Here is a 27411-nt window from a genome sequence, read left to right on the forward strand (position 1 = left end):
CCATAGTTCTCCTTAGGGTAACGGGAGGACACAAACTAGCGTCCTCCCGTCACCCTAGGCTCAGTACACCGCGAGCTGCTGCTCGTGGTATAGTGAGACGCTGCATCTGAAGGGGATCCCGACAATTGTGCCGGGATCCGCCCAGCTGCGTGACTGACAGCTGGCTCTGTCTATCTATAGGCAGAGCCAGCCGTCCTTTCCGCCAGTCAGCGCTGACAGATCGGAGCGGGGAGGGGAGAATCCAGCCCCTCCCCTGTCACAGCAGAGAGCCGTGACAGGATCGAGAGGTGAGCGAACGCCGGTATGTGTTCGCTCACCTCCCGATCTACTGAGCCGACCTGTGACAGTCTCATTGTCACAGGTCGGCTAGAACTATGAGGTGAGTGAAAAGCACTCACCTCATAGTTCTCCTTTAAAAAAGAAAATGAAGGTCTGGTAAACTACAACATTACATTTTTGTTTTTGGGTATGCCATCTTCTATTTATGGTGATGATTAGATTGGTGCTTATGCATTGTTTGTAATCCTTTAGAATAATTAAAGTATTAATAGTTCATAAATATCCAGTTATGATCAAACTAAAGCTTGAAGCTGGCCATACACTGCTGGGCCATTTACCTCCATTGGAGCCTTAAAATCTTAAAGGCTAGGTTTACCTATTGGAGCATGTTTCTTTCAGCAGTGACGAGGGCGGCATGATGTCTGAATACGGCCTTGGGTAGCTATTACAACTATTAGAAATATGGACTATGTTCACCTAGATGCACGGAATAATGTTCATAACTAGGGATGTCCAGATACCAGTTCAGATACCAGTGCCGATACTTGGTATTTTCACGAGAACTACCAGGGTTGTAGCTGGGACCTGGCTCTGGTGCTCCACCATCATACTGAAATCATTAGCCTGTATTGTTTTAGAAAAACTGTTACATATCAATAAACAAAAATGTATCAGTACTTGTATCTGTGAGTACTTGGACAAGTATGAGTACTTTCAAAAATGGTATTGGTGCACCCCTTAATTTATATTTATAAAAAACAAATCATACATTAAAACAGAGATGTACAAATCCCGGGAGCTCCGTGTGCTCCTTACAAATGACAGCGGCCTCCTAACTTTTGAATTTTTCTCTAGTTTAGTCTTGGAGCTCGAAAGTATCGATACATGTACTTGTACTTGTACCGAGTACGGTACTTGGTATCTGAACATCCCTATTCATAACCATTCATGGTAAGCAGCTATCTTATGCATGCATCTTCTGGTTTTCCTAACAGAATGAGCATGCATTTGTCATGTATATACATGATATCCTTCCAGCAGTTTTGCTGCCATGTTTTAGCTGATGAACTTTTTCAGATGTTGAGCTAATTAAAGAGAACAACAGATGGGGAGAAGTCATGGTTATCTTATGTTTAACACCTATGGAAATATGTTTGGGTGGTAATTGTCCTAATATAACTGCTGTGTATGTACATTAATTTCACCCTATTCTGGTATACAAGGACAGCCATGCTTATCTTTAGCGTGAAGTTATATTTATTATATTTATTTTCAGTTGTTATACTATTGTAACATTTTCAGTTGTTATATTATTGTAACACTGAAATTTTTATATTCTGCTACACTGATTTTCCTACTGATTACTGCTTATTTACCATAAAATCCAGTATCAAGGTTTTTATATATTAGTCTGATAAATGTGTATCATATTTTATATCCAATGCTTCAATTTATTTTTAGCTGGACGCTGTCCTCATTAAAATGCAAATATGTTGATAAACAGCAACATGGCTAATAGGGTGCTAATAACAGTAAGGCATTCAATACATCTACAGATCAAAACAGAACTGTCCATTCAATAAACCATCTATTTTGCCAGCATTGGCCCATTAGAGTCCTGAAGGCTAAAAAAAATGGTAGTGAAACACTTAGCATTTCCTGAGGATACTGGCGCTTTGAGTTTGCTTTGGCAGTTGGTGACTTGACCAAATACCATAGTATTGTTGACGTCGTCTGTGCTGAAGAAGCTTGAAAGACTTATGATCATGCATAGCTGGCCAATTGGTGGCTTCTCCGTCAAATGATCATCTCCTTAGACGGAGACCTAGGAGTTGATTTACTAATGGCAAAAAGGCTGTTCATTTTGCAAGGAAATTGGGTATTCTGTGCAAAGTGAATTTTCACCACATTCACTAAGCTAAGGGAAAACTCCCCTGCAATTGCAAATTCCCGTGCAAAGTGAACAGCCTATTTGCCTTTAGTAAATCAACTCCCTAGGGACCAAAGCTCTGTTATTTGGTCATGTGACCAGCACTTTTGGGAGCCCTTTTACTTGGTGACAAATATTTCATTCTCTCTTTTTTATTATTTAGTACTATAATAGACCTGGATTGTTAGGGCAGAGTAGAATTATAATTTGATTATAGACCCACTGTAAACATAAATTTCTATATATTCTATCATAAAGTTATATCTGAATACTTTCTTCTCTTTTTAGACAGAAAGAGATTTTTTTTCTAGCATTTTAGGCCTTTTAAACATATCCTGTACAGACACAGTTAGCGCTCTTTTGAGAACCCATTAACTACAAAAAATATTCAGAACAAAGGCCCTGAATGTTCATTACAGTACCTTATCTTATGCCAACTGTTAGTTTCATAATACCCAAGGTTGGAGATGGAAATTTATATTTTGTACATTTGTTTTAAATAATTATGTATTATTATATATTATTTATTACATTTTATTGTGTGGGCCAAACAAGATCATTAGTATCTCACTGTTTATACATTTTTGGTGGATGTTACACATGTTTTTAATCTTTGCACTGCAATGGCTGCCAAGAAGTCTTTCAGGCAGCCTAGGATATGACACTTATGGTTCTATGTGTAGTTATAAGCTAACACCCAACCAATCAATGTTTAGGGGTAATTAGATAAGTGCTTTCTGTTTTCCCATGTTCTGTTTGGATAGTTTTCCCTGCACCGTAGGAAGCAGGCACACCTTTGTGTCTTGTGTTTAGCATTGGCTGGATACGAGTTCACTTACCATTCTGTGAATGTAAGTTGGCAAGAATGGACCAATTTGCCAGAACCTGATTGTGTAATAATAACCTTAGATTATTCACAGTTCTTGGCGTACCCTTCAGGAATGAAAGAATATCTTGGATCAAAAGATCAATTCTGCTTCCTTTTATTTATTCCCGAGACTTCAGACTAAACTTGGTTGGCCTTCCAACAGCCATTTTTTGGTGATACTCAAGTTCATGCACTTTCAGTCTACACACTTAGAACCAAACTGCTTCCAGAATAAGATGACAGTTTACCCTACTTTTTTAGTTACTGTTCTAGATGTACTGACGCAGAATGGGCAAACTTTCTCTGAGCTTCTCTGCCCCAGGTCTCAGTCTGCCTTGTGTTTCTATGACATCTCACCTTTTTAATGGATAATGGAGTAGGAAGAGGACACACAGGGCAGTTGGCCCTGGAGACTGGAAGTATAAATATGGCCCTGGTCATGGGTTAATGTTTTTTTAGCTTTATCATTTTGTATATTCTTATTTGCTGTTTCCTGAGCAGATAAATACACTGTTTTATACTTTGCAGTCTTAACTTCTGATGCGTGTCTGCCAGGAAAGTTAATAACAAGGTTTCTGCTATTATTCCTTTTTAGTATTGTGAGGTAATGGCTACATATTCTGATTGTCTGTTATAGATATGTAATATTAACAGCACTTCTGTGTATCATGCAACTCAGTCATTGAAAACAAAAGGGTGCATTGAAGCACTAGTACACTCTCAGGACCTACTGGGACATATACACAGTGAATATACTATGGCACCTTTGATGTGATTATTCACATTAATAGATTATATGAGATCAGTTTATCAGATGTTTTATGATTTATGTTTAAGCATTACCCAAATGTATCCCCTCTCTACAGCATGTCCTAGTTTCTGTAGTAAGAAACATCTTCTAATTTCTTCCTGTTGCCTCATCATCAGGCTTGTAAAATTCTTGCAGTCGTAGTTGCTGGAAGGTCAGTTCCTAATGACATAGGCACGCCCCAGTAAAACTTCTTTCAAGGGCTATTTTCCTGCACACCGTGTGTGAGTAGGCTCTTGGGAGTCAATACAGCATTGTTTTGCTGGGAAAGATATGGATTTATGCATGTGGAGTGGGACAGAGAGAGGTGGGAAACAAGTGGAGTTCTGTTGCCCAGCAGGCAGGGCTGACAACACTGGGTGAGATTTAATTGCAGCAAAAGCACTATGTTGTCAGCAAAAACAGGAAGTTAGGAGTATGCTGGATTTCTGGCAGCTCAAGAGGTATTTTTCTGTGCTTGCATCGTGTTCAAAGGGATAACAAATGGGAAAATGTGCAGCTATTGCAGTCATGTACTGTAATTTTTTTTTACCTTGACATACAATTTAAGGTGACCATAAACATCAGAGAAGGAGTATGGTCAGCCATGCAAGCATGATCTGACCCCCTGGAAGAATGCCTGTCAGCTTTTCTCATCAGTACTTTCAGAAGGCTTCATAGATTGAGACTTTATAGACTGCTTGTCCAATTTTTTATTTTATAGTCTGCATGGTCAACAATGATTAACTACAGATTCTGCATATATACTGTAGCATATAGGTTCAAAACCATTGTTTTGTTTCCCTTAGGATATGGCACTCAAATATGTGATTTCAGATGCCAGCACAGAACTGTAACCTTTCTTCAACTAGCCATCTGATAACCTAAATTTCCTCATTAAGCAATTTCCTTCCTGATTGTTTTCTTTGTGTTATTATTTGGGATTTCTGGAATGGGGAAAAGCCAAACAGTCTGGAGCCAAGAGCACTTGGCTGTGCTGCTACAATGTGTATGTACCTCATGCAACATAATTGTCTCCCCACCTTATCGCCCCTGCTTGGGTTTTTCCTTCCAGCACCAAATGTGCAGTCTCAAGGATTGTTTTAATTATTGATATTGTGGAAATATTATTCTAGATTGGAATAGCTCTTTACAGAAAGATAAAATTAATTCTATAGTACAACTTCACAGCCACATGTTTAAAGTATATCTTATTTCTTCAGTTGTCATGAATTTCTTGTGATGTAAAATAGATGTTTGTTAATATTGGGTTTCTCATTAAAGGGAATGTATATTGGGTTTTTGTATGCACTTTGGTTTTTTTTAGTATAGTCAGGGTATGAAAGATAACAAAAAAATCTATACTTTCTTTTTTTTACTGTAGTAAATATGAAATATTGCACATGTACTGTATATTATGTAGTTTTCTATCTAGGCAGCAGGTCGAGCTAGGGGACTTTTTTTTCCCATTTCCCTCTATCTCCTTTATTGGTAACAGCCTGTTCACAAAGCTCTGTAGCTTAAGCTGAAATTTGCCCACACAAGTGAATTACTCATCACTGGACCGATGACTCTGTGCAAGATTTCAATCAAACAAAGCGAGCCTGAAGGCAAACAGCTTCTGCTGTGCTCTCTATTTAGATTTAGAAGGGGTGTCTTTAGGTCCATCTATTAGTAAATGTCAGACAGCCTACAGATGTTTATGTGGCTTCAATGCTTTTGCACAGTAGTGGGCCCAACAGTCTCAGGGAAAGTGAAAAGAACAAAATATATACTCTTATACTGAGTGAAGTTGGCAGCTAATAACCTGTGATTCCCCCATGTTCTGGTTGTACTGTGAAGGGTGTTTGCGGATGTTACAAACAATTTATTACTGCACTTTTGTAAATACCCTTATTTACAAGTTTATATTAACAGTTGCTACATGAGGACAAGGCCCTTTTTTATGTTTGACAGTAGTAGTGACTGCTCTAATGAGGGACACTGATAGTTTTAAAAAGGCTTATTTTTTCATTTTCATGTTAAATACAGTAAGAAATAGGGCGTTCCTTGAAGTGAAATTAATCTTATATTTCTTATCAACACTCTCAATTTGGAATGGTAGTTTTGGCACTAAGGTCTAAATTGTAATTCTCCTTTAAATACATATTTAAACCTGAATTTATTTACATGTTTTATTCCAGTGTTGGGTAATGTTTCTTTTTTTTCTTTCAGGTTCTACAGGCTGGATGCACCGTGAATTGACTATAATAATCGCCCTTGCGTCTGTGTCTGTCGTGGCTGTGCTTATTGTTTTTTTCTTTTTTGGATATAGGATATTTGGAGGTATGTAACACTTTGACATACACCCTTGTATATCATCAGAATAATTTAATGTTTAACGTGTTATGTCTTTGCTACCCTGCTGCAGAGGAGGCTCAGGGTCTTTAAGACATGTAAGAGGTTGTTAGGGTTTGAACTTAAGTCACGAAGGAGAAACTTCTGGTGCAAAATGCCCTTCTTTCTAAGTGGCCGATGTCAGCTGGTGGCCATATGCTGGTGCTCACATGCTAAAACAGTGGTACAGTAGAATGTAAGTGGTGGGATGTAAGTGGTCATGCTGCAGTTCTCTGAAACATACAAGCCAAAATTGGCTTGATACTTCTGATGTTCCAGACCTTCAATTCCCAATATGAAAAGATGAAAAAGTCCTCTCAATATAAGAGCTGAAGTAACCATCACATGGCTGTAAATAATGATCATTATGGCACACGCTAAATTCATTATAACTTAAATGAGCCTGTAATGTTTATTTATTTTATCCATAATGCTGGGATATGCCCACAATACATTCTATACCTATACAATCAGCATAATCTCTTGTGCCTTTAGAACAGCCTACATTTTCCATTAAATGCCAGGTTCACTATTGCCCACTGGTTATGGCATTTACCAGTTAAATAAGTGGGGTAGGAATTAGCACTGGGAGGAGTAGGCCCTAATTGTGAATTAGGCAGAAACTGAAGCACATATTGCCTCAGTTTAGGATCCAAGGGGAGTCCACATGAACAGAGGAATTGCTTTGAATACTAACACCGGTGGTGGCAGTCACCAGAAGGTACCTGCACCTCAGAAAACATTAACATAGAAAGGTTTTGTGCCAGATTAGTTTCACTTTAATGTTTGGTCAGACAACTAATAAATCTTCTGGTTCTGACCATATCTGCATGTCTTTGCATCTATAGCCAGGATTACTTATTGGGCTTATCACAAAACAGAAGCAAATGCTTTGAAGCAAAATATTTTAAGTGCCTCATTTGTGTGTTTTTCCAGAAGATCGCAAACAAGGTCTGCATAGTATGAATATGATGGAAGCTGCAACATCAGAACCATCTTTGGATTTGGATAACCTTAAGTTATTAGAGGTAAAAAGTTACTTGTAATTTAACTTCAGATATCTGTAATGTGGCAATCAGGACTAGCAGAGAATAATAATTTATTAATTGATTGCATACCATTGTTGTTACAGACAGATGGCCGATCCATGCTAGGGAAGCTAGAGAGAGGTTCTATCATTATAAGTGTAATAATAAGTTTTATATATTGATGTAATTACACTTCACCCCTAATTTTCGTTGCTGCCAAGAACCCTTGTTCAATTCTAGCTTAAATAGCCCATCAAGCACAGACAAATGTCGACTTCGATAATCGTTTGTTAGCAATACTAACTCACAGAATTTTGTCGATCGACAGAACGGATTTTCGTTTGAACATGTGCAGTGTCCTTGCTGCGATTTTTTTCGTACTAAAACCCCACTAATCCATCGATTTTTGTTCGATTCGAAAAAAGTTTTCCAACCTCACCCTTTGAGAAAATTTAGAACGGGATTGCAGTAAAAAAAATCGTTGGTGTCCCATCAATATCGCAAGACCATTCGTGGAAGATTTCTGAATGGGGATCGAAGAATATATGGGCACCTTTAAAGAGGACCTGTAGCCTTTCAAAGATTAGTCAGTCAGGCTTAATACAAGTTTTGACATTTTGTGTCTACTGCAAATAACTAATTCTTGAAATACCACTTTTCATAGAAACAGCCGGTCTCTCTATTAGCTGTTAGGCCAACTAAGCTAATTTTCTTTCTCTCCACTCTTCCCGTTTTTACTCATCTAGTTGTAGCAGGTTTTCTATGAGCTGAACTGTCTTTGACCTTATTTATGTCCAAAAAGACTGTTTTTCTGACTCATGTTATGTACCAAGAAGATGAAGGAACTAAGAGAAAGTTGTGGTTTACTGCTACAATTGATGGGATGTTGAGTAACTCAACACCATTAAATAGTGGTAGGTGTCCCAAGAAAAGTATATTAAATAACTCATATTTATAGAAAGAATGTGCTCACTGCTATTTTGTCAATGTCGAATATACTCTATATAACATATTCCGCCCACCTCAGCAATAATAAACTCCATAACACACCAAACCTCTGCTATGGTTTGAAGCAGCAATGGTTTACAGCAAGAATGTAGACAGGGATCTGCTATAGAGACTGGCAGACTCGGTTGCTGCATGCACCTTGAGGCAGACAAGGATAGTCCATAGCCAATATGGCAGTTCCCTCTCATAATTCCTGCACCTGATGATGTACTGACTGTCCATTCAGGCTTTTCAGAAAATGTGGGCAGGAGTACATGCTTGCAGGCAGCACAGGTATGCTATACTAGGAAGAATATTACTGCTGAGACTAGGGAAAGCATTTGGCCAGTATTAAAATAAAGTTACCATACATTAATAAGTAGTATTATTTTCAGGGACATTCAGGTGCAGCACCAAAAAAGCTAATTCATCAAGTTTGTAAAGGGAGCAATTATACGTCCCATTGTGCCAGAAGACTTTGTGGTGATTTTGGCACAACTGATACTACAGGAAGTGAAGCAGACAAAAAGTAGGATGTTAGAGAATACAGGAATGGCACAAACAGTGCATTAAGTAGATTAAGAAAGTAGGGAACAGAGGCAAGGTAGCCAAATTCTACCTAGAAGTACCTTGAAGATGCAGTGAGGTTCTTGAGATAGCAGTGCATGGTAGTGAAAGCTTAGGTTGGCGTGCAAGCAAAGGCTTAGCCAGCACCCAGGCTAGCAGATGTGTAGAGCACAATTCTTGGGTTTTGAAAAGTAGAGGTAATTGTTCTGATGTCTTCTTCACCATATATGTACACCTGTTTTACTTTCTAGACCCAGAATACTGTCATTTATACTGTAGTTTTAACCTTATGTTTGGGGGGGGGTTTGGTTTATTCTTAGCTCATCGGTCGTGGTCGTTATGGGTCTGTGTACAAAGGATCCCTGGATGAGCGTCCAGTGGCTGTGAAAGTTTTTGCTTTCAACAACCGGCAGAACTTTGTCAATGAAAGGAGTATTTACCGCACTCCTTTGTTGGAACATGATAACATTGCCCATTTTATCGTGGCTGATGAGAGGGTGTCTTCAGATGGACGTCTGGAATACCTGCTAGTGATGGAGTACTACGCAAATGTAAGTATTACTGCAGTTTATTAGTTTCCTATCCCCACTATTCTTAGTCACAGTATTTAGCACTTTCATGTAGTGGATAACTTTTATACTGTACATAGAACAGGACTTGTAATGCAAAATATACATAACTCAAGTAGAAAACTTTCAACAATGATTAAAACATATTTAAACCCCATAACATAAAGTTGTGTGACAACCATGCTGTTATAATATGAATGAGTGTAGCCACCCAGGGTTAGAAATGTGTTAGTTAACATTATAGAAAACAGCAGAAGGAGTGAAACTAATTGGAACAGGAAGTTTGTCAAGAATATCTTATACCTGAAGGTAATATAAAAAATCAGACAAGCAATATCTATATGAAATTAAAATATCAGTTTTACGTGATTTTAGAGTTTGACAAATAATGACAACAAGCTCTTGGGTGAAGTTACAATCTGCCATGTCAGCTACAAAGATGCCCATTACAAGGGAATTCAGTCTACTGATTTTATCGTTTAGGGATTGCATGTAAACTAGCAATTGGTGTCTGGTTAAAAGAAAACTCGTACCGAGAGATTTGTGCTACCAGATTCCTCAATCCACGCTAAATTCTAAAGCATGGATGGGTGAATCTCCCATTGTGGCATTTTTATTCTGACAGCCGACATCTGCCTCTGTCAGAATACATGAACAGTGACTGCAGCTGATTGCCTGGAGTCATTGTACAGCCGACAATATTTGGACTGGCTCCTTCAATAAAAGTTGATCGACTCAGAGGGATGGGGGGGGCTTGTCCTGAGAGTGCCGCACACTGCCTGAATTTCAGCACATCTGCAGTCCAAATTTGAGCAGTGTATGGCCAGCTTTAACTTATGTTGCTGACCTTATAATGAAAATGCTAATTGACTAGCTGTTTCTGACTCCAGTACTTTTTAATCACTGACCTGGAACAAGCATACAAACAAACTGCATTTACCTAAAATGGTGAAAAAATTATTTACCTTAATACAACAAAGAAGTTTTTTGTGTTTAGTTACTTATACAGAATAACAATGCATGTCGATCAGATGTGTATATTTCGTTCAAAAGGTTTTTATTTGTTTTAATCGCAAAGATAAATGATCACTATCACATTCAATGTGGAATACAATGGTGTAGCAAAGAGAGCATACAAAATCAGTCTTTCATAGTAGAATGTTACAATCAAGTAAGGTAATCGAGAAGGATATCATGCAAACAGCATGAGTACAAAGAACATTGTGGTAAAAACTGTAAGGTTCAGAGGCTAAATATGGAGCAACTGGTTTTCAGACAGGGAAAAGGGATATTGGGGGGGGGGGGATATGGGAAGGGGATCAGTAAGGGTGGGATAGTAGGGAGAATCTATTGTTTAAAGCTTCCATTACTGTACAAGCAGAGGATCAAGGAATCCATATCAAAGGAGGGAGGATGGTATGACTCAATCCATGGTTCCCACAGTTTCCGAAATGACACCAAAGTATCCCTTTGGAGAGCCACATGTGTATATTTCAACCACTGACTTGTACTTTTGTGACAGCCAAGGAAATCTCTGTTATTTCCTGATTACACAAATATGGCACACCGAGTCTGCAGTACCCAGACGTTTGGATAGACTGTGAATTGATAAGAGGGTGGGGCGTTACTAGACCTTTTGGCATGTAGTCTGTTTGTATACTGGTGCCAGTTTGCTGCTGGAAGTGTCTCAGTTCATGAAAACACACAAAGAATAGTTCCATCAATCAACTTGTTTATGTTCATTTTCACAGCAAGCAGACAAAAAGATAAGTTAGACAAAATCACAATTACATACGCTTTCTGTGACATACACAAACGAATTGGGATTTAACAGAACCGATCACTATTGGGCTTATGCACAAATCTGAATATTCAGTCTTAGGGTGCATTCACATGCTGCGTTTGGGGATTCCTGACACAAGAACCTGCAGATTCTTGCAGCAGGAATCTCATGTGTTGCCGTTTGAAGGCAGCCGCTATACTGATTGAAGTTAAAGACAGGTGACAGTGGCCGTATCTGTCAGGGGCACTCAACATGTAATCGTACATGGTACGATTACATGCGGTTTTGGATAGATGACTGTCACTGAACGCATCTATTCTGCCATCCAAAGACAATTACCTATCCCAAATTGCAAATAATTTTACCATGTATGATTACAGGCAGACTGTCGCTTACAGATGCAGGCACTGTCACTTTGTCACCTGAGATTCCTGCTGCAGGAATCCGAAAGTTCTTGTGGCAGGAATCTCTGAATGCAGCAAAGTCCCCATGTGAATGGGGCCTTAAAGCAGAACTGAAGCCAAAACGTTTCTTTTAGTTTTGGATAGAGTAAGCACAGTTTATAACAATGTCAGTTTTTTTGGCCATCTGTGTCCCATTGGGCAGATTTCCTCATTGGGATTGCAAGTGGTTGCCCTGATACTAATTGCACAGGCATGAACCACCACTGTACCATCAGGTAGTAGGTTCTGAGCAATGGAGCACATCTGCCATCCAGTTAGCCCCTTCATGACTGAGGCCTTTTTTTCATTTTTTTTGCACCCATGTTATATTCTACATTTTAGGCCTGAAAATGACTTAAACCCCCAAACATTATCTATTTTCTGAAAGCCAAGACCCTATAGAATAAAATGGTGGCAGTTACAAATGTTTATGTTGCACAATATCAGCTCAACTCCTTATCAAACCCCACAATTTAGTGAAAATTTACTTTTATTCCCCCCAAATACAATTCAATACCCATTTGTTTAATAAAATATAAAATATGAAGTTACAACGAGTAAATAGATATCCAACATGCCCAGGTTAAAAATTGTGTGCGTCCGTGAAACGGCGACAAACCTCAGTACCCCAAAAAGTCAATGGGCGATGCTTTAAAAGCCCCCACAGGTCATCAATTTAGAGATACCCAACATGTATAGCGCGTTCATCATTTTCATGCGTAGGCGAACACGACACTCCAGTGTCACCTTTACACTCCAAATAAGCTATTGAATTGCAGATCGCACTACAATATCTAACGCTGGGTTCACACCTTATCGTATTGAAAAACTCGTGTTTGCCGCGCGGTTTTACCGCGATTTGCAGTAAAAGAAACGCGCGGCAGAAGCAAGTTTCCGAGGGGGGTATCCGGCTGTATACAGCGGGATACGCGCGTTAATACGTCCCAAAGAAGCTCCTGTACTTCTTTGGGCATATGGCATTTTACCGCGCGATCGTACGCGCGGTAAAACGCACAGGTGAGAACCATGCCCATAGGCAAACATGGGTTTTCACCTGACGCGCGTTTTACGGAGTGTAGGAACGCGCGGTAAAACGCTCAGGTGTGAACCGGGCCTTATAGCTCTGCTTCAGGAGCCCAGCACTGACAGCTATGGGACCGGAAGTGATGCAATCCACATCGCTTCCGGTCCCATAGAACGGGGAGGTGGATAGACGAATGGAGGATCTCCTCCCCAGCTCCCCGCCGACACCAGAGAAGCCGATCCCGTAGGAGGGGCAACGGAGCCCGGGAAGCACGGCGGGGGTGTCGGGGCGCCCCCTTCACGGGACTGTAGAAGGTATCTGGCGACAGCTGAGTCGCCAGAATCGCTTCTATTGTAAATCCGACAGTCGGCTTTACAAGTTTAAACAGAGTCCCAACGGACTCTGGCAAAAGCCTCCGGGAGTCTGTTTAAACAGCCCTGATGCTGGTGACGTACACTGTACGTCGTCAGTTGTGAAGGGGTTAAGGTTTACAATTGCTTTAAAATTGAATATTACAATTTTCCTTTTTAAATGGAGAAGCAGAAAGAGGCAAGTAAAATAGTGGTCAGGACAGGTTTTTTCAACTGGACCATTATGCTCAAAAGTGTCCGGCCAGCAGCAATGGGGAGGACTTGAAACATGAGATTGTTGCCCAATTCAGCTGAAAACAGGCAATGGTCATCTTGTATGTATGGGGGGCTTAGGAAACATGAAAGTGATATTCCTTATTATTTATTCATGAAGCACTGTCAATTTATGCAGTACTCTACTATTCATTCACATCAGTCCTTGCCCACAAGAAGCTTTCAATCTAAAGTCCCAATTGTGCGTGCACACATACTAGGACCAATGAACCTACCAGCATGTCTTTATAGTGTGGGAGGAAACCTGGGTATCCAGAAGAAACCTAGGTAAGCATAGGAAGAACAAGAAAACTCAATGCAGATAGTGTCCTGACCCGAAATTGGATTAAAACTGGAGACCACAGTGCTGCAAGGCAGAATTACTAACCACTGAGCACAAAGTCTGACCACTGTGGCAGTGCGTGGCAATGCCACGGAGTATGCTGGCAACACGGTCACCCAGGACTCTCAGCCAGAGGGGCTGACAGGTTCCAGAATGCAAATAGTCCTGCAGGGAAGAAACTGGCCTTTCAGTTTTTTCCGGATTGTAGCTGGGATCTGGATCTCTGGAGTTTTCTAAGAGTTCAGGGTGGGATGAAATCTCCAGTCCTGAGGTCAGATGTTGCCGGTGATCAGGTGGCTGAGAGCAGCCTAATTAAGAGCTCAGACCAGAGCTAAGGGGAGAGTCGGTGTGTGCTGCAGGCACGCGAGGGCTCCAGCTGGGAAGAGGGACAAGTTGTGTCCAGGAGTCAGACGGACTCCACCTAGAAGCCAGAGTGGAGCCGGGTGGCTGTGTGTGCTAGAGGCACAGGGAAGACAGCCGAGGAGGCTGAGCGAGCCAGTTACACATGGAGTATGTACAACAATCTTTGGTCGGTGAGGCATTGTCTACTTGCTGAGACATTAGCAGACTGTATGTTGAAGTTTTGTTTTCTGTTGATGAAAGAAATAAAAAGACTGTCCTGTTTATGCTAACATGGCTTTGAGACTGGTCTTTGAGCGCTCGCCATTTGTGCTACTTCCCCAAATATCACACTACCTAAAGGCACACTTGTCATACAATGAATGATGCTAACCTCCTATTTTAACGAAAGCCGGACAGTAAGGGATCGAGAAGGTTGTTATCAGCGAGGTGGCGGCTCAGGCGGCTGTAGATAAGGTGTTCTATGAGTTTGGAGGTGAATTAATTATTAATATTCTATAGAAACCCCTACTTCTGATTTTCACTGTACTAAACTAGGGGAAAATTCCTCTGCAAAGTGCAATAACGTGAATAGCCTATTTGCCTTTAGTAAATCAACCCCAATGTGTAAAAATGTGTGAAATGTATATCTTAAAGAGAGGACCTCCATAGATTTTCTTCATCATCTTATCTCAGAATTTCTCCTGAAACTCAGGTGCTCAGCCGGGAGCCTATGGGCTGCATGCTGCTCCACAGCAGAGAGTTGTTACTCTCAATGTAGACTCAGCACACAGGACTGCAGCTTTCTGGCTTGAATGCTGTCTTAACTGACCTACAGCAACATTTCATCCTAAGGCCGGGTCCACACCTAGGTGGCATTGTTTTTGCGCATTTGTACGCCCGTGTTCAGTGTGTGATTAATTGCACGTTTATGCACTTGTTGCACGTGCATACATGAAGACACGCGTTTTGACTGGCAGCTTAAGATACATTGCGAGTAGGGATGTTCAGATTCCAGTGCCGATACTTGGCATTTTCACAAGAACTACCAGGGTTGCAGCGGTTGGAGCTGGGACCTGGCTCTGGTGCTAAACAGTGAAGCATAAACAGTGAAGGAAACAGGTTTAGCAGAACACATGTAACTATAAAGCAGTTCTTCAAATGGCCACTAGGTGGCAGGTTTCTGAGTTCAGTTCACCTTATGAGAGAAAAAGAGATAAAGTATCTCCCGTGTCCATATTATAAAGCATTCGTTCTAGTAGGCTGTTGGCTGGGTGGATCTGCCGCTGGCACAGGCTCCACACTACCACTGCTGCTGGTGACTTTGAACAGGAGGTTTTGGTGGCTGAAGATAGGGCCACCCCACTGCATAGGTAACGAACTGCAACAGAGGGGCAGTCTGCCACAGAAGTATAAATAAATCTACTGTTAACTACCAAACATTTTATATTGTTATAAAGGAAAAGTTGTGGTGACAAAAACATCGATAGGTTAGACCCATAGCTATACCTTCACAGAAAGTTGGGAGGGTTTGGTAAGGGAAATGTGATGACAGTGATCTCTAACAGTCTCATGTAGTATGTCCTCGATTTGTTGACCCGTTCTCTAACATTTTCACAGTCTCTGACAATCTCCTGCAGCAGGTCTGCAGTCTGACCTTCTCCTATTGCATGTCCAAAGTCTGTGGCCATCTTCTACAGTGTATCTACTGTCCCTGACAATGTTTCATAGTAACAGAGGTGCTGAATATAATGTGAAACCCTGCTGTTGTTAACAAGGTAACCGCCATATAGCAAGTTGACCACTAATGCTCTATAGAATGAAAAGAGGTTGATATATTCTCCTGCTTTTATATATCAGCAGTATTCACTTTTATATGACTGTAATTAAGCAGCTTCAGAAATGGAATAGCAGAGGAAATCCTTCATCTCTAGGAATGGGGACAGCTTTTACTGAAAATAGCCAGTGTCTTGTTCTAAAGACTTCAAGAGTAATTGAGATTATAAGGGGAGAAGACATCAAGGTCATTGTACTGCTGCATAAGTCTAGACCAAAGTAATGCTTTACATGTTTCAGACAATTGGTGTAAAGCTGACCAGCATTGCCAATATTTTTTTTTTTGAATAATTGTTTTCCAAAGAAATGAACATAATCATTGTACAATGTAGGAACAGTTACTGCACTCCAGCCTTTTATAAGTAGATTTCAAGTCAAGTAGGGATGCACCGATCCCTGCCGATACCGAGTATTTGGGCGAGTTCACCCAAATGCTCCGATACCTTCCCCGATACAGGAACTTCTGGTCAGAGAGAGATTCCCTCTGGCAGGCAGTGTCGCGAGGGAACATGGAGCCAGCTTCCCGGCCAATCAGGAAGGTGGGAGGCGGGTCATTAACTGTTTGGCCGGCTCAATGCTGATTCGCCGAGAAGCGGGTTTCCCAGCCAATCATCATGGAGCCAGCCAAACAGCATGGAGCCGGCTTCCCGGCCAAACAGAAAGACGGGCAGCTTATGGGAAGGAGATAGCTGAGGCTAGCCCTCAACACTTAGGTCAGCGGTGGGCAACTCCAGCCCTCCAGCTGTGCTTTAACTACAAATCCCAACATGGCTCTGGGAGTCATGCCTGTAACTATAAGTCTTGCAGTGCCTCATGGGACTTGTAGTTCCACAACAGCTGGAGGGCTGGCGTTGACCTCACCTGACTTAGGTTATATTCATTAATAGTCCAAAAGCGGTAGAAGGTGGAGCCAAATCATGGGGTCTATAGAAGTGGAGACTGTTACATTTGTTGACACATTCCTTACACTATAAAGTCCTTTAGCACAACAGGATTGGATGGATCACAACAGTATGTGCATCACCTTACAAATATTTTGGTGGTTAAAGTGTTTTAAAATGGCAGTATAGGTGTTCTTATTGTATCTGTAATTTTTTGAGTTGGGTTGCCCTTTAAGAAAGCCCCATTTTTTTCTGTGCAGGTGCAGTATGAATCAGTTTTGGAATCCTTATGCATTATGATTTATGTACATCATTTAAGAGGAAACCTTTTTGCCAATCCAGTTTGATGAGTAATTGGACAGCATGAAACCTTTCGTGGTTAGCCATGTAGCTTAGGCAAAGAGCTGTATGGCTACCAGGGACATCTTTCTCAGGCCCCTTTGTAGTAAACCCCCTAGAAGTGTGGGCTAGAGGTATACACAATGAATTACCACTTTGGTGGTACTCCCTTGTGCTTTTTATGCTTCTTGTGAGAGTAAGATAAATAGTGGCAGAGGTTTTAGGGAACTTGTCTCCGCAGTCCAAACCTTCCTGTGGTGTCCATTTTGTACTTTAGTCTGTCTGTGTGTGAACAAAAGGGCACATGGTTCTCTGAAAAACACCATATCCAGCTCTATTTTACATGCATAGCTGGATAAGCACCTTGTGAAGCTTCATTTACAGTCCAGATGGCAAGCACTCACCACAGCTTATTTAATAGCATGGTATAATGGGCATGAATGCTCTGTAACCTGTAGCAATCAAATTAATGTTTGGGGTTTTTTTTTGAGCAGATGCATAAAAAAAACCTCTAATCTGATTTGTGGAGACTACAGCGCATACTACACAGTGCCCTATATTGTTATATATTCTCAGCCGGGTGCTCCTGGGTGGCAGCATGCTTCATGTCTGTGCAGCCCTCAGTAATGTTCTTCTAGCATTTGTAAGAAATAATACACTATTATTTAGTAACTCTGTGCTTTGCTGTAGCCAGAACGAGCTTTCTGTAATGAATCAAGTATATGTGTTTTCTAATGAAGAGGACTGGCTAGTTATATGGCATTCTGCCCACACTTCAATGCAGTCAAATATTTCTACTTTTCTCTTGCCGTGTTTCCTTGGTGCTCCTTGGCATTCCAGTGAGCGAGACCACCTCCAATGCACTATACAGCAGTGTGTGACAGAGCTGTTTCATTGTGAACCCTCCTTTCAGCGGGTGACATTCACAGTATTGTCCTTGTTTTTATAAAGTGTCAAGATATTCTGCAGCACTGTACAAAAGGGAGAAAAAGCCAATGTGCAATGAGGCAGTGGCACTGCTCAGTCAAGCTTGCATAATTAATTCCCCTTTACACTAATTATTCCATTGATTCCTTATACCCAATTATTCTATATAAAATAACTCTTGCCCCACAGAGGCAGTTTTCAAACATTTACTGAGGCAATCTAAACTGATCATGAAAACAAACAATAAAACAACTGATTTGATGTGCTCATCTATGTTTTCCCATTCTCTGCATTCATAGATATAAATATTGTGACCCCTATGAGCAAGCCTTTCTTTTGATACAGTGTCATTCTACATATACGCAATTCAGACACATGCCTAAATCATGTGGTCCATACTGATTTGACTGTTTTTTGGATGTGAAAAGGGTTTGGACTTTATAGAGTAGGTCTAGTTTTGCACAAATATGGTGAGATTTGAGACGGAGATGGAAAGTCAAAGTCTGGCCTGCCCTGTCCAATCTCGTGGTTCTCACAGTAGTGAGGCAATACATGGGGAACACACTGGTGGTCATGACAAACTAGTAGTTGAAGCAACATGTGGCTAATACACTGGCAATTGTGACAGTAAACAAAAAATGGTGACAATACATGGGCAACAAACAGGCAATGGTTACAATATGTTGGCCATAAATATACAGTTCTGACAATACTTGGGCAACAAATGGGAAATTGTAGTGATACACAGTAAGCAAAGGGACATTTGTGACAATACATGGGCAACAAACAGGCATGTGTAACAAATGGGCAAACCTGACAACAAACAGACAATGCTGACAATATGTGTGCTACAAATGGAATAGCATGACAATGGGCAGTTGTAACAATACCTGTGTAATGTATGTGCAGTCGTTTTAAAACACAGGCTAACAATTGTGGCACTATGTGGGCAGCAACTGGGCATTCATGACAATACATGGGCAGCAATGGGCAATCGTGACAATACGTGGGTAACAAATGGGCAATCGTGGCAATATATGGGAAACAAATAGGCAGTCTTGACACTACATGGATGCAGTGGCAACAACACTATTCTTTCTTTGCACAGTGTTGTCATACCACCATTTTCCGTGCACTCTGGGACAGAGGAGGAAGTGTTTAGAACTACAAGAGGAGGAGAGCACAGTGCAAACCTTAGTATTGTTGTGATGATCATTCACAGTCAATGGAGCATATTTGTGTTGCGATTAAAAGCAGAAGGAAATATTTGATCTATATACTAAGCTTTCTAGGTTGCTTGTTCTAATGTAACCTCAGTAGTTATTATATTTTTATGGTGTGGTATGATGATGATTGCTGAAACTGCATTTATGTTGATTTAAGAGATGTCCATACTTAACGATAGTTGCTTATGCCTGCAGGGATCCCTATGCAAGTATTTAAGTGTGCATACCAATGACTGGCTCAACTCCTGCCGCTTGGCACATTCAGTAACCAAAGGATTGGCATACCTACACACAGAGCTGCTGCGCGGAGGTACAGTACCAATAATGATAGTAATAATACTAGCAGGCTGGCTTTTTTTCAGGTCATAACAATTTCTAGTTAAATCATTCACAACAAAGCTGGCATTTATTTCACAAAGGGAGTGAAACCAATGTTAAGTCTATTCAGTGTTTATACATGAAATAAAGAGACCTTGGTGTATTCATGTTTGAAAGCTTTGTTTCTATATGTAACTTCTATGTTATATTTTCATGGGGAAGGACATATTTGCTCAATAATTATGCAAGTTTTGCCTTTTGTTTTGCACAGTAGTTGTGCATATTGCATTGCAGTATTGTTGCTTCTCACAATACAGATGTAAAAGATGGCTGAAAACAACACACTCCCTACTGTATGTTACTGTACAGTTGTTAAAGGAGAACTATGGGGTCAGTGGTTTTTCCCCATAGTTCTCCTTAGGGTAACGGGAGGACACAAACTAGCGTCCTCCCGTTACCCTAAGCTCAGTATACCGCGAGCTACAGCTCGCGGTATACTGATACGCCGCAGCCGGAGCAGATCCCGACGTAGATGACGGGATCCGCCCAGCTGCGTGAGTGACAGCTGGCTCTGCCTATCTAGAGGCAGAGCCAACTGTACCTGCCCCCTCCCCCGTCCATTCCGCCAGTCAGCGCTGGCAGATCGGAGCGGGGAGAGGGGAATCCAGCCCTCCCCCTGTCACGGCAGAGAGCCGTGACAGGATCGAGAGGTGAGTGAACCTGGTATGTGTTCGCTCACCTCCCGATCTACTGAGCCGACCTTTGACAGTCTCATTGTCACAGGTCGGCTAGAACTATGAGGAGAGTGGAAATCACTCATCTCATAGTTCTCCTTTAACAGATAGACAGCGATTGCACTGAGCGAACAAGAGCTATCTCTAGTGGCTAATCGACAAATCTTTGTATTTAGTGTGATCATAAAAATGTGGATGATTTGGAGGTGTTTGTAGTGCAAATAGGGTTGCCAACGTGTCCAGGATTCACCCAGACAGTCCGGATTTTTAATGCTGTATCCAGGTTTCATGGCAGCTGAATCCCGGACAAAAGAGGTCAGGCAGACAGGGGCAACCAAAATTAAGATAAGGGCTATTGGCCCCACACTGAAAATAGTCTCCACTGTGATATTTACATATTAGTGGGTGGCGCTATTTACATATGAATAAGCCGCGACTCATTCTCCCCAAAAATGTCCGTGCATCACCAGAGTGTTCGGGTTTCACTGGAAGAAAAGGTGGCAACCCTAAGTGCAAATCAGGATAGCAAACCTAGGGTGACAACACTGCTTCTATAAATACAGTACAGTGAGCATTGTCAACCTAGGAAAGGAAGTGTGTTGCCTCGCAGGATCACCAGGTGAAAATAGACCGAAAAAAACTGAAAAGGGAAACTAATGTAGTTATAACATCTGTTAAGCTGAAATATATTACATTTCTGGTTTAAGGTTTAGATACGCATTAACTACAGGAGAAGTGTAAAACAATTTATCCCAGCTCACATCAAATCTATCAATCATTTTCCATAGCATATTTTATTCTGATATCATTTATGTATAATTTACAGCCTTGGTTCTCAACTGGTGGGTCGTGACCCACAAGTGGGTCGCGACCCCATGTTCAGTGGGTCACCGCATGGCTTCCACTTTTCTAGGTGAGAGGATCCCCAGCCTCCCCCTAGCACAGCACTGTTCATTCTCACACCGAGCAGCTATTCAAAATATGCTGACCGGTGCCAAGTGTTGACTTGAGGTGGGCTGGGAGTATGGCAGTGTGGGAGCTCCATCCATACATGCATTGCTTACAGCTTCCTTGCATGTCCTGTAGAGGTACCTGGACCAGAGTGACATCACATTCTGGCTCCCGGAACCTCTACAGGCACGCATGGGAGCTGTACAAGCAATGCACATATGGATGGAGCTCCATCACAGCACAGCAACCCGCACTGTTGTGCGTTCCATTGCAGTGTGACTTAGGTCACGACTTAATGACCATGGGCAAATGTGGGTCCTGAGGTTGCACAGGTTGAGAACCACTGATTTACATAATCATGTCTACTTATTTGTGAATACTGTTGAACATCCTTTTAGTTACCACACACAGACTTTAAAAGTAGTGTATACATGAACTGGGTTTCTAATCTGCTTTTAATCAGATCAATACAAACCGGCAATTTCACATCGTGACCTGAACAGCCGTAACGTGCTAGTGAAGACCGATGGCACTTGTGTCATCAGCGACTTTGGCTTGTCCATGCGACTTACAGGAAACCGGCTGGTGAGGCCAGGAGATGAAGATAATGCAGCTATAAGTGAGGTAAGTACTGTATATACATATTCAAAAAAGTGAAGCATTTACTTGCATCAAAGTTTCCATTTCCATGCATTTAGAAGAAACATTATGAGGGGAATTTATCACAACTGGAGCAGACAGAATCTGGAGCAGTTGCCCATACTAACCAATCAACTTCTATCTTTCATTTTCAAAGCTTAACTGAACAAACTGAAGAGTGAAGCTGATTGGTTACTATTGGCAACTGCTCCAGATTCTGTCTGCTCCAGTGTTGATAAATCCCCCCCAATTAAAGATGACCTCCCACACGAGCACAAAAAAATATCTCTTTGGGGCCATTCATACTTGTCCATTTTACAGCATGAAAATCCATTTCTAGTAGAAATCCCATTCATTGGTGTATGACAACTTTGTACCTATGCACCGTAGCTCACTGTTGGTTTAAAAAAAAAGAATGTGTAGCATTTTTGTTAGTTAACACACATTCACCATGATCATAAAGGAGTAATACATACACAAAAACACATGTATCATGTGGTGTTCAGAGATTTGCATCATGGGAAATAATGCTGTTAAATGTTGTTCCCCAGTTGTAATAATACCCTTTTGTCCCTGGACAAAAAGGACCACTTAACCCTTGCAGATGTTTTATGTGCAGAGTGTAGGCCTACTATGACCACTAGTTGGAGCCGAGGAGCATAGGAAATATGTATTTATTTCTTATGCTCCTCGGCTCCATCTAGTGACCATAATGTGGAATTTTCCTGATATTACATTTGTTCTGCAGAAGAAAATTTGATTTTGCCCTATTCGCACATAATGAATGTAAATGTCAGTTTCGCAGAACAAATGGCTCTGCAAACTTTATATATATACACCCTGAATGTAAAAACTTTGCTCGTCAGAAAGGTTCAGGATAAGGGCAGGGGAGGAATCATACTTGGAGACTTAGATACAGAGATGATTCTGAATTAAATTAACAAGCAGTGTATTATCATCTCTAATATGCTAATGTAACGCTCACCACACAACTTACAATTTGTACAATTTCTATTAGATCTGTCATCAACTATGGAGTGCAAGGGCCTGCCTGATCGGGTGCAGATTTATTGATTAGATTAGATATGTTTAATCTAATTATAGATTAAATAGAGGCTCATATTACATAGTTTTGGTAAACCAAAAGTTGATTGTACAACGTTTATATGGTCAATCTGTAACATGTATGGTGACCCTTAGTCCCATCCCAGGTGAGATTCTAAATATTGTTTTGGAGGTCGATAGTTTTTGTTATTCATTGCAGACCCAGTAAACATCACTTTTCTAAGTGAAAAAAGAAACTGGATAAGGAAGCGCTACGGCCCTATTTAGTTTAAATATATACACAATTATGCATGTATATTGAACACAATTGGATATGGTGACACACAAGTAGATAAAAAGGATGAATGGAGTGACTCACTATTTGCTGATTCGTTGGTGGTTAGTAGGAGAGGCGTTACCCTATCCAGGGGGACGCCTATCAGGCGTCCCCCAGGCTCTGTAAGAGTCAGGCGGGGGAAAACCGCTAAGTCTCTCCAGCCGCGACTCACTGTGTCTCGCTGTGAGTGTGACGCGGCGTTGAATGGTAGTGTGACGTCAGTGAGGGGCTGGGCGGGAGCTGTCCAATGGCTACGCGTTTCGAGGCCGGTGCCTCTTTCTCAAGCACATTGTGCCTGCGGTCCGATCAAAATAGTGCTTGCAGCATTTTGATGGGACCGGACCACAGGCATAATGTGCCCTGCGATCCCGTGCGGGTGATCGCATTGCGGCCGGAGGGCGTGGCTACGGTGCTATTCACTTCAATGGCCCGCCCCCTCCTGCTCCACTAAAAAGTGAGCCGGGCCGCAATGCAAGGCAGTTCATTCTGGCCAGAATCGGGCATACTTTTTAAATGTTCTGCTAGAGAAATAGAGCTACATTTTGAAGTTAGAACTTTGGGGATGATGTGTTAAAACAGTGGTTCAACAAAGTGAAGCATTTTTCAAAATGGTGACATCAAATGTATAAGTCATCCTTAAATATGGTCTGATGTCATTGAGGTATTTACAAAGGTTTTAGTACGTTTCAATCCATTCATTTTCATACAGTACATAAACTGCTCTGATGTGTATCCGCAGGTTGGCACCATCCGTTACATGGCTCCTGAAGTCTTGGAAGGAGCAGTGAATCTTAGAGATTGTGAGTCTGCTTTGAAACAAGTGGACATGTATTCACTGGGCCTGATATACTGGGAAATCTTTATGAGATGTACTGACCTCTTTCCCGGTAAGAAGCTTGCTCTATATATTTAAAGATGTCACTTGCTCTATATTTCTCTGATAAAATGTCTAGGTTCAACCGCTGGGCTGTATTATCTCAAATACATTGAGTACCTGTTGGAGTGCATAGAAGATAAGATATATAAAAAGGATATCGGGTTATCTGCACAGGCTTATCTGTAAAACTATTCCATATGTGAGACCGATAAAAGGGAAAAGAAAAGACAACCCAATGACCTCCAGCTGAGGAGAAAGGATTTATTCAAGCACGCAAGTGATTCCTTCTTGTACCTGAGTGTTGTTTTGTATTTAATCACAATATAAAAATCAATATACTGTATATAGTAACCAGCAGTCCAATCTTGAAGGGAGAAGGCAATATTAGGGGTCAGGGAGCATTTGCTTTAACTGACAGCAATACAAAATGCTAAAAATGTTAGGCACACACACAAGTTTACAAGACACGTACATCAGATGAGCATCAGCCAATCAAATTACATAGTCCAAGGTGACATCTGCCATGTGGGATTATCACATTAGTTCCAGTATCACGCCTTTAAAGCTTTGTGTTTGTGATGTTGGAAAAAACTGGTTAAACCCATTTTGCAGATGTGCTTCTGGGCTTTGTATGCTGTGAGGTTTCTTGAAGTAGGGGTACATGCTTCGAATTTCGCCTGCTTCTTGATGAATAGGACGATATTTGCTGCATGGGTGCCGATGTCAGCACCATTCCACCCAGCATCGCTTGATCAACTGATCGAAGGAGCCGGCTGGAAAATTCTCTGCTAAATGGAGCTAGCAGGCAATCAGCTACTAGCTCCATTTGGGTATTCTGACAGTGGCCAAAGGAAACAGCTGGGGATTCCTCAATCAACGCTCGTTGATGGTGGAATCTGTTTTCTTTTTTTCATAAAGCCCGTGGGTTGAACGATAAAAATAGGACCATGCATACCCAGCTTAAGTTCATTGACCCTCAGGCAACCAGTTAGCATGTGCATCTACTACTGTGAAGCTACTGCTATGAGTAGGGAATGATGTTTGCAAATAGCTATATACAGCCATTTTTTGGATAGATCAAGCAATGGCCTCATGTGTAGGGCACAAGCAGACATTTTGTCTGCTCCTACCTGTATCTATTCAAATAAATCAATTCACAAATGTCAGAGTGTGCTTCAATGGTTTACCATCATCTGAGATCTATGGTCAACCTTACACATCCCAACTTGCCTACTGTGTTTGGTCTGCCTCTGTATGCTAGCCTTTTATGGGAGCAGCTGCTGGCTTTGTTGCCTTGCATTTGATGTGTAAATGCTTCTAAAACCTTCGCCTAACGATTAGCTAATGACATATGCTTTGAGCACGGTATAGTGACCCTGGGGGACCAAAAGTCCACTTAGCCTGTACTGAGATTTAGTCTGTAATCTCCATCTCGTTTGTGTCAGGTGAAGGAGACAGACATGGCTGAAGCAAATACACATCATCTAGTGCGGCTCCTTTTTATTAAGGGAATTAGGGCAACACAGATGAAATGCCTATTACCAGCAAAACTGCACTGCAGTCATACCTCCCACCCAGTGTGAGACTGCCTGTGATCTGTAGCTGTTGGCAGCAGAGGGAGAACATAAATCCCCATCAACTTACAGACAGTATCCTATTGTCTTTCTCTTATAAAAAGGATTATTTTTTAAATTCAAAACAAAATAATTTGGTATTTGTACCCTGTTTCTTTATATGGAACTCTGGATATGAACCACCTTTATATTGCACTGCATATATCAGTCTATAGGAAATGTCTGGGGAAAAAAACAAATAACAACACAAATACATTATCTTGCTGCAGTTTTTCTTGCTAAAACGTTGTATTAGTTGAAACAACTTAGTGTCATTTTACATGTCATTTTACCATTATGCAATTTGCAGACACAGAAACAAAACCAGTAAAAAGAGAAATGGCAATAGTGCCATCTAGTGCTCACAAGTGATAATGCGGGCCTACACATAAGCTCCCATGTATATGCTACAAATTCAACTAATGTTTCCTCTCATCAAACCCCCCAGCCTTTGTATTTTCCTAGTGGCATGCCCGTGTAAAAATACAATTAACGCAAATTCTTTATTTATATGGAAAGAACACAAGCAGCCCATAAAAGCCCATCCAATACATCAAAACATAGAAAATATCATCACAACAGATCTACAACATTGTCAACTGCAATAAACAAAAAGGTAGGGGAGAAGGAACTGATGAAGGTACCTAATCCCCACATTACCAAAACCAGTGGTAGGCCAGTATGAAAGAAAGAAACTTTCCTTATTTATCTAAACGCACACGTAACAGAAAACACAAAAGGGTAAGAGTTACCCAGAAGACACAAGCATCAATGCATTTTTTAATGCGAAATTGCCTTTATTTAATAGTCACTAGTATGTTCTTACGTCTTCACTTTTGCTAGTACCCACTGCAATAACTTTAATAGTCTATGAACATACTTATCAAAGTATTTTGACGGCACCAAGACCCTAGTGCTGCATGGTCAGCATGCTATCGTCCACAGGCTCTTTAGATAAGGGAGGGTTAAAGAGACACTGTTACCAAGTTACACTTTTCAGGCTGCCCACATATATAAAATGTATGAAATTAGCACTTTCTGATGGAGCCCTTGCTACAGCAATTCATTATGAGGGACCCCTTCGGTTCATTGTACAGCTGCTGTACAGGCTATTCACTATAGCCCGTACAGCTCCCGAAGTTGGCCAGGTGAAAGTCGAAGCTGGCGAACGGCCGGCCATTGGCTACTGACGGCTGGGCGGAGCTAACCGTCATCTCACGGCTGGCTCCGGCCACTTACACAGGCAGATCAGCGTCCCTGGTTACCAGGTAACCAGGGACGCTGATCTCCAGACAGCCCAACTCTCCCGGACGCTCCGGGAGTCTCCCGCTACTAGATAGCGGTTCCCGGCCGGCCGGGAGAGAAACACTTTCTCCCGGAAAGCTTTACTCGAGCAGAGTAAACCTTTCCCTGCTCTGTTGTCTTTTTTTTTTCTTCTGACAACGGAGCCGCTGCCTCCCGTCAGAATAATTTAAAGAAAAAAAGCAGCATAGGAATGCATAGCTACCTTCCTATTGGCTATTTCAATTTGCAATAGCCAATAGCAAACTAGCTATTGCACACGACCACTGCTGCTGTCAATCAGCAGTGAGGACCTGAAGTTCTCCATCAGGTCCCCTTCTAGTGATTGACAGCAGCAGAGGGCGGGTGCAATAGCTAGTTTGCTATTGGCTATTGCAAATTGAAATAGCCAATAGGAATGTAGCTATGCATCCCCATGCTGTTGTTTTTTTTTATTCTGAC

At 41.3% G+C, this 27411-nt stretch overlaps 1 protein-coding gene across 3 annotated transcripts in view; it reads left to right on the top strand.

Moving 5' to 3' along the window:
* The window catches only part of BMPR2 (bone morphogenetic protein receptor type 2), a 144649-nt gene that overhangs the window by 101609 nt on the left and 15629 nt on the right, over positions 1–27411 (top strand). Inside the window, exons 4-9 of one of the 3 annotated variants that reach the window (XM_018554022.1) lie at positions 6079–6189; positions 7177–7268; positions 9143–9373; positions 19351–19465; positions 21622–21782; positions 23918–24065. In XM_018554022.1, coding sequence (XP_018409524.1) covers positions 6079–6189; positions 7177–7268; positions 9143–9373; positions 19351–19465; positions 21622–21782; positions 23918–24065 — 858 coding nt within the window. The remainder of the gene's footprint in view (positions 1–6078; positions 6190–7176; positions 7269–9142; positions 9374–19350; positions 19466–21621; positions 21783–23917; positions 24066–27411) is intronic. The other 2 variants (XM_018554023.1, XM_018554024.1) reach the window with 2 other exon arrangements.

Source organism: Nanorana parkeri, unplaced genomic scaffold, assembly GCF_000935625.1.
Source record: "Nanorana parkeri isolate BGI_ZX_2015 unplaced genomic scaffold, ASM93562v1 scaffold139, whole genome shotgun sequence".
Lineage (NCBI taxonomy): Eukaryota > Metazoa > Chordata > Amphibia > Anura > Dicroglossidae > Nanorana > Nanorana parkeri.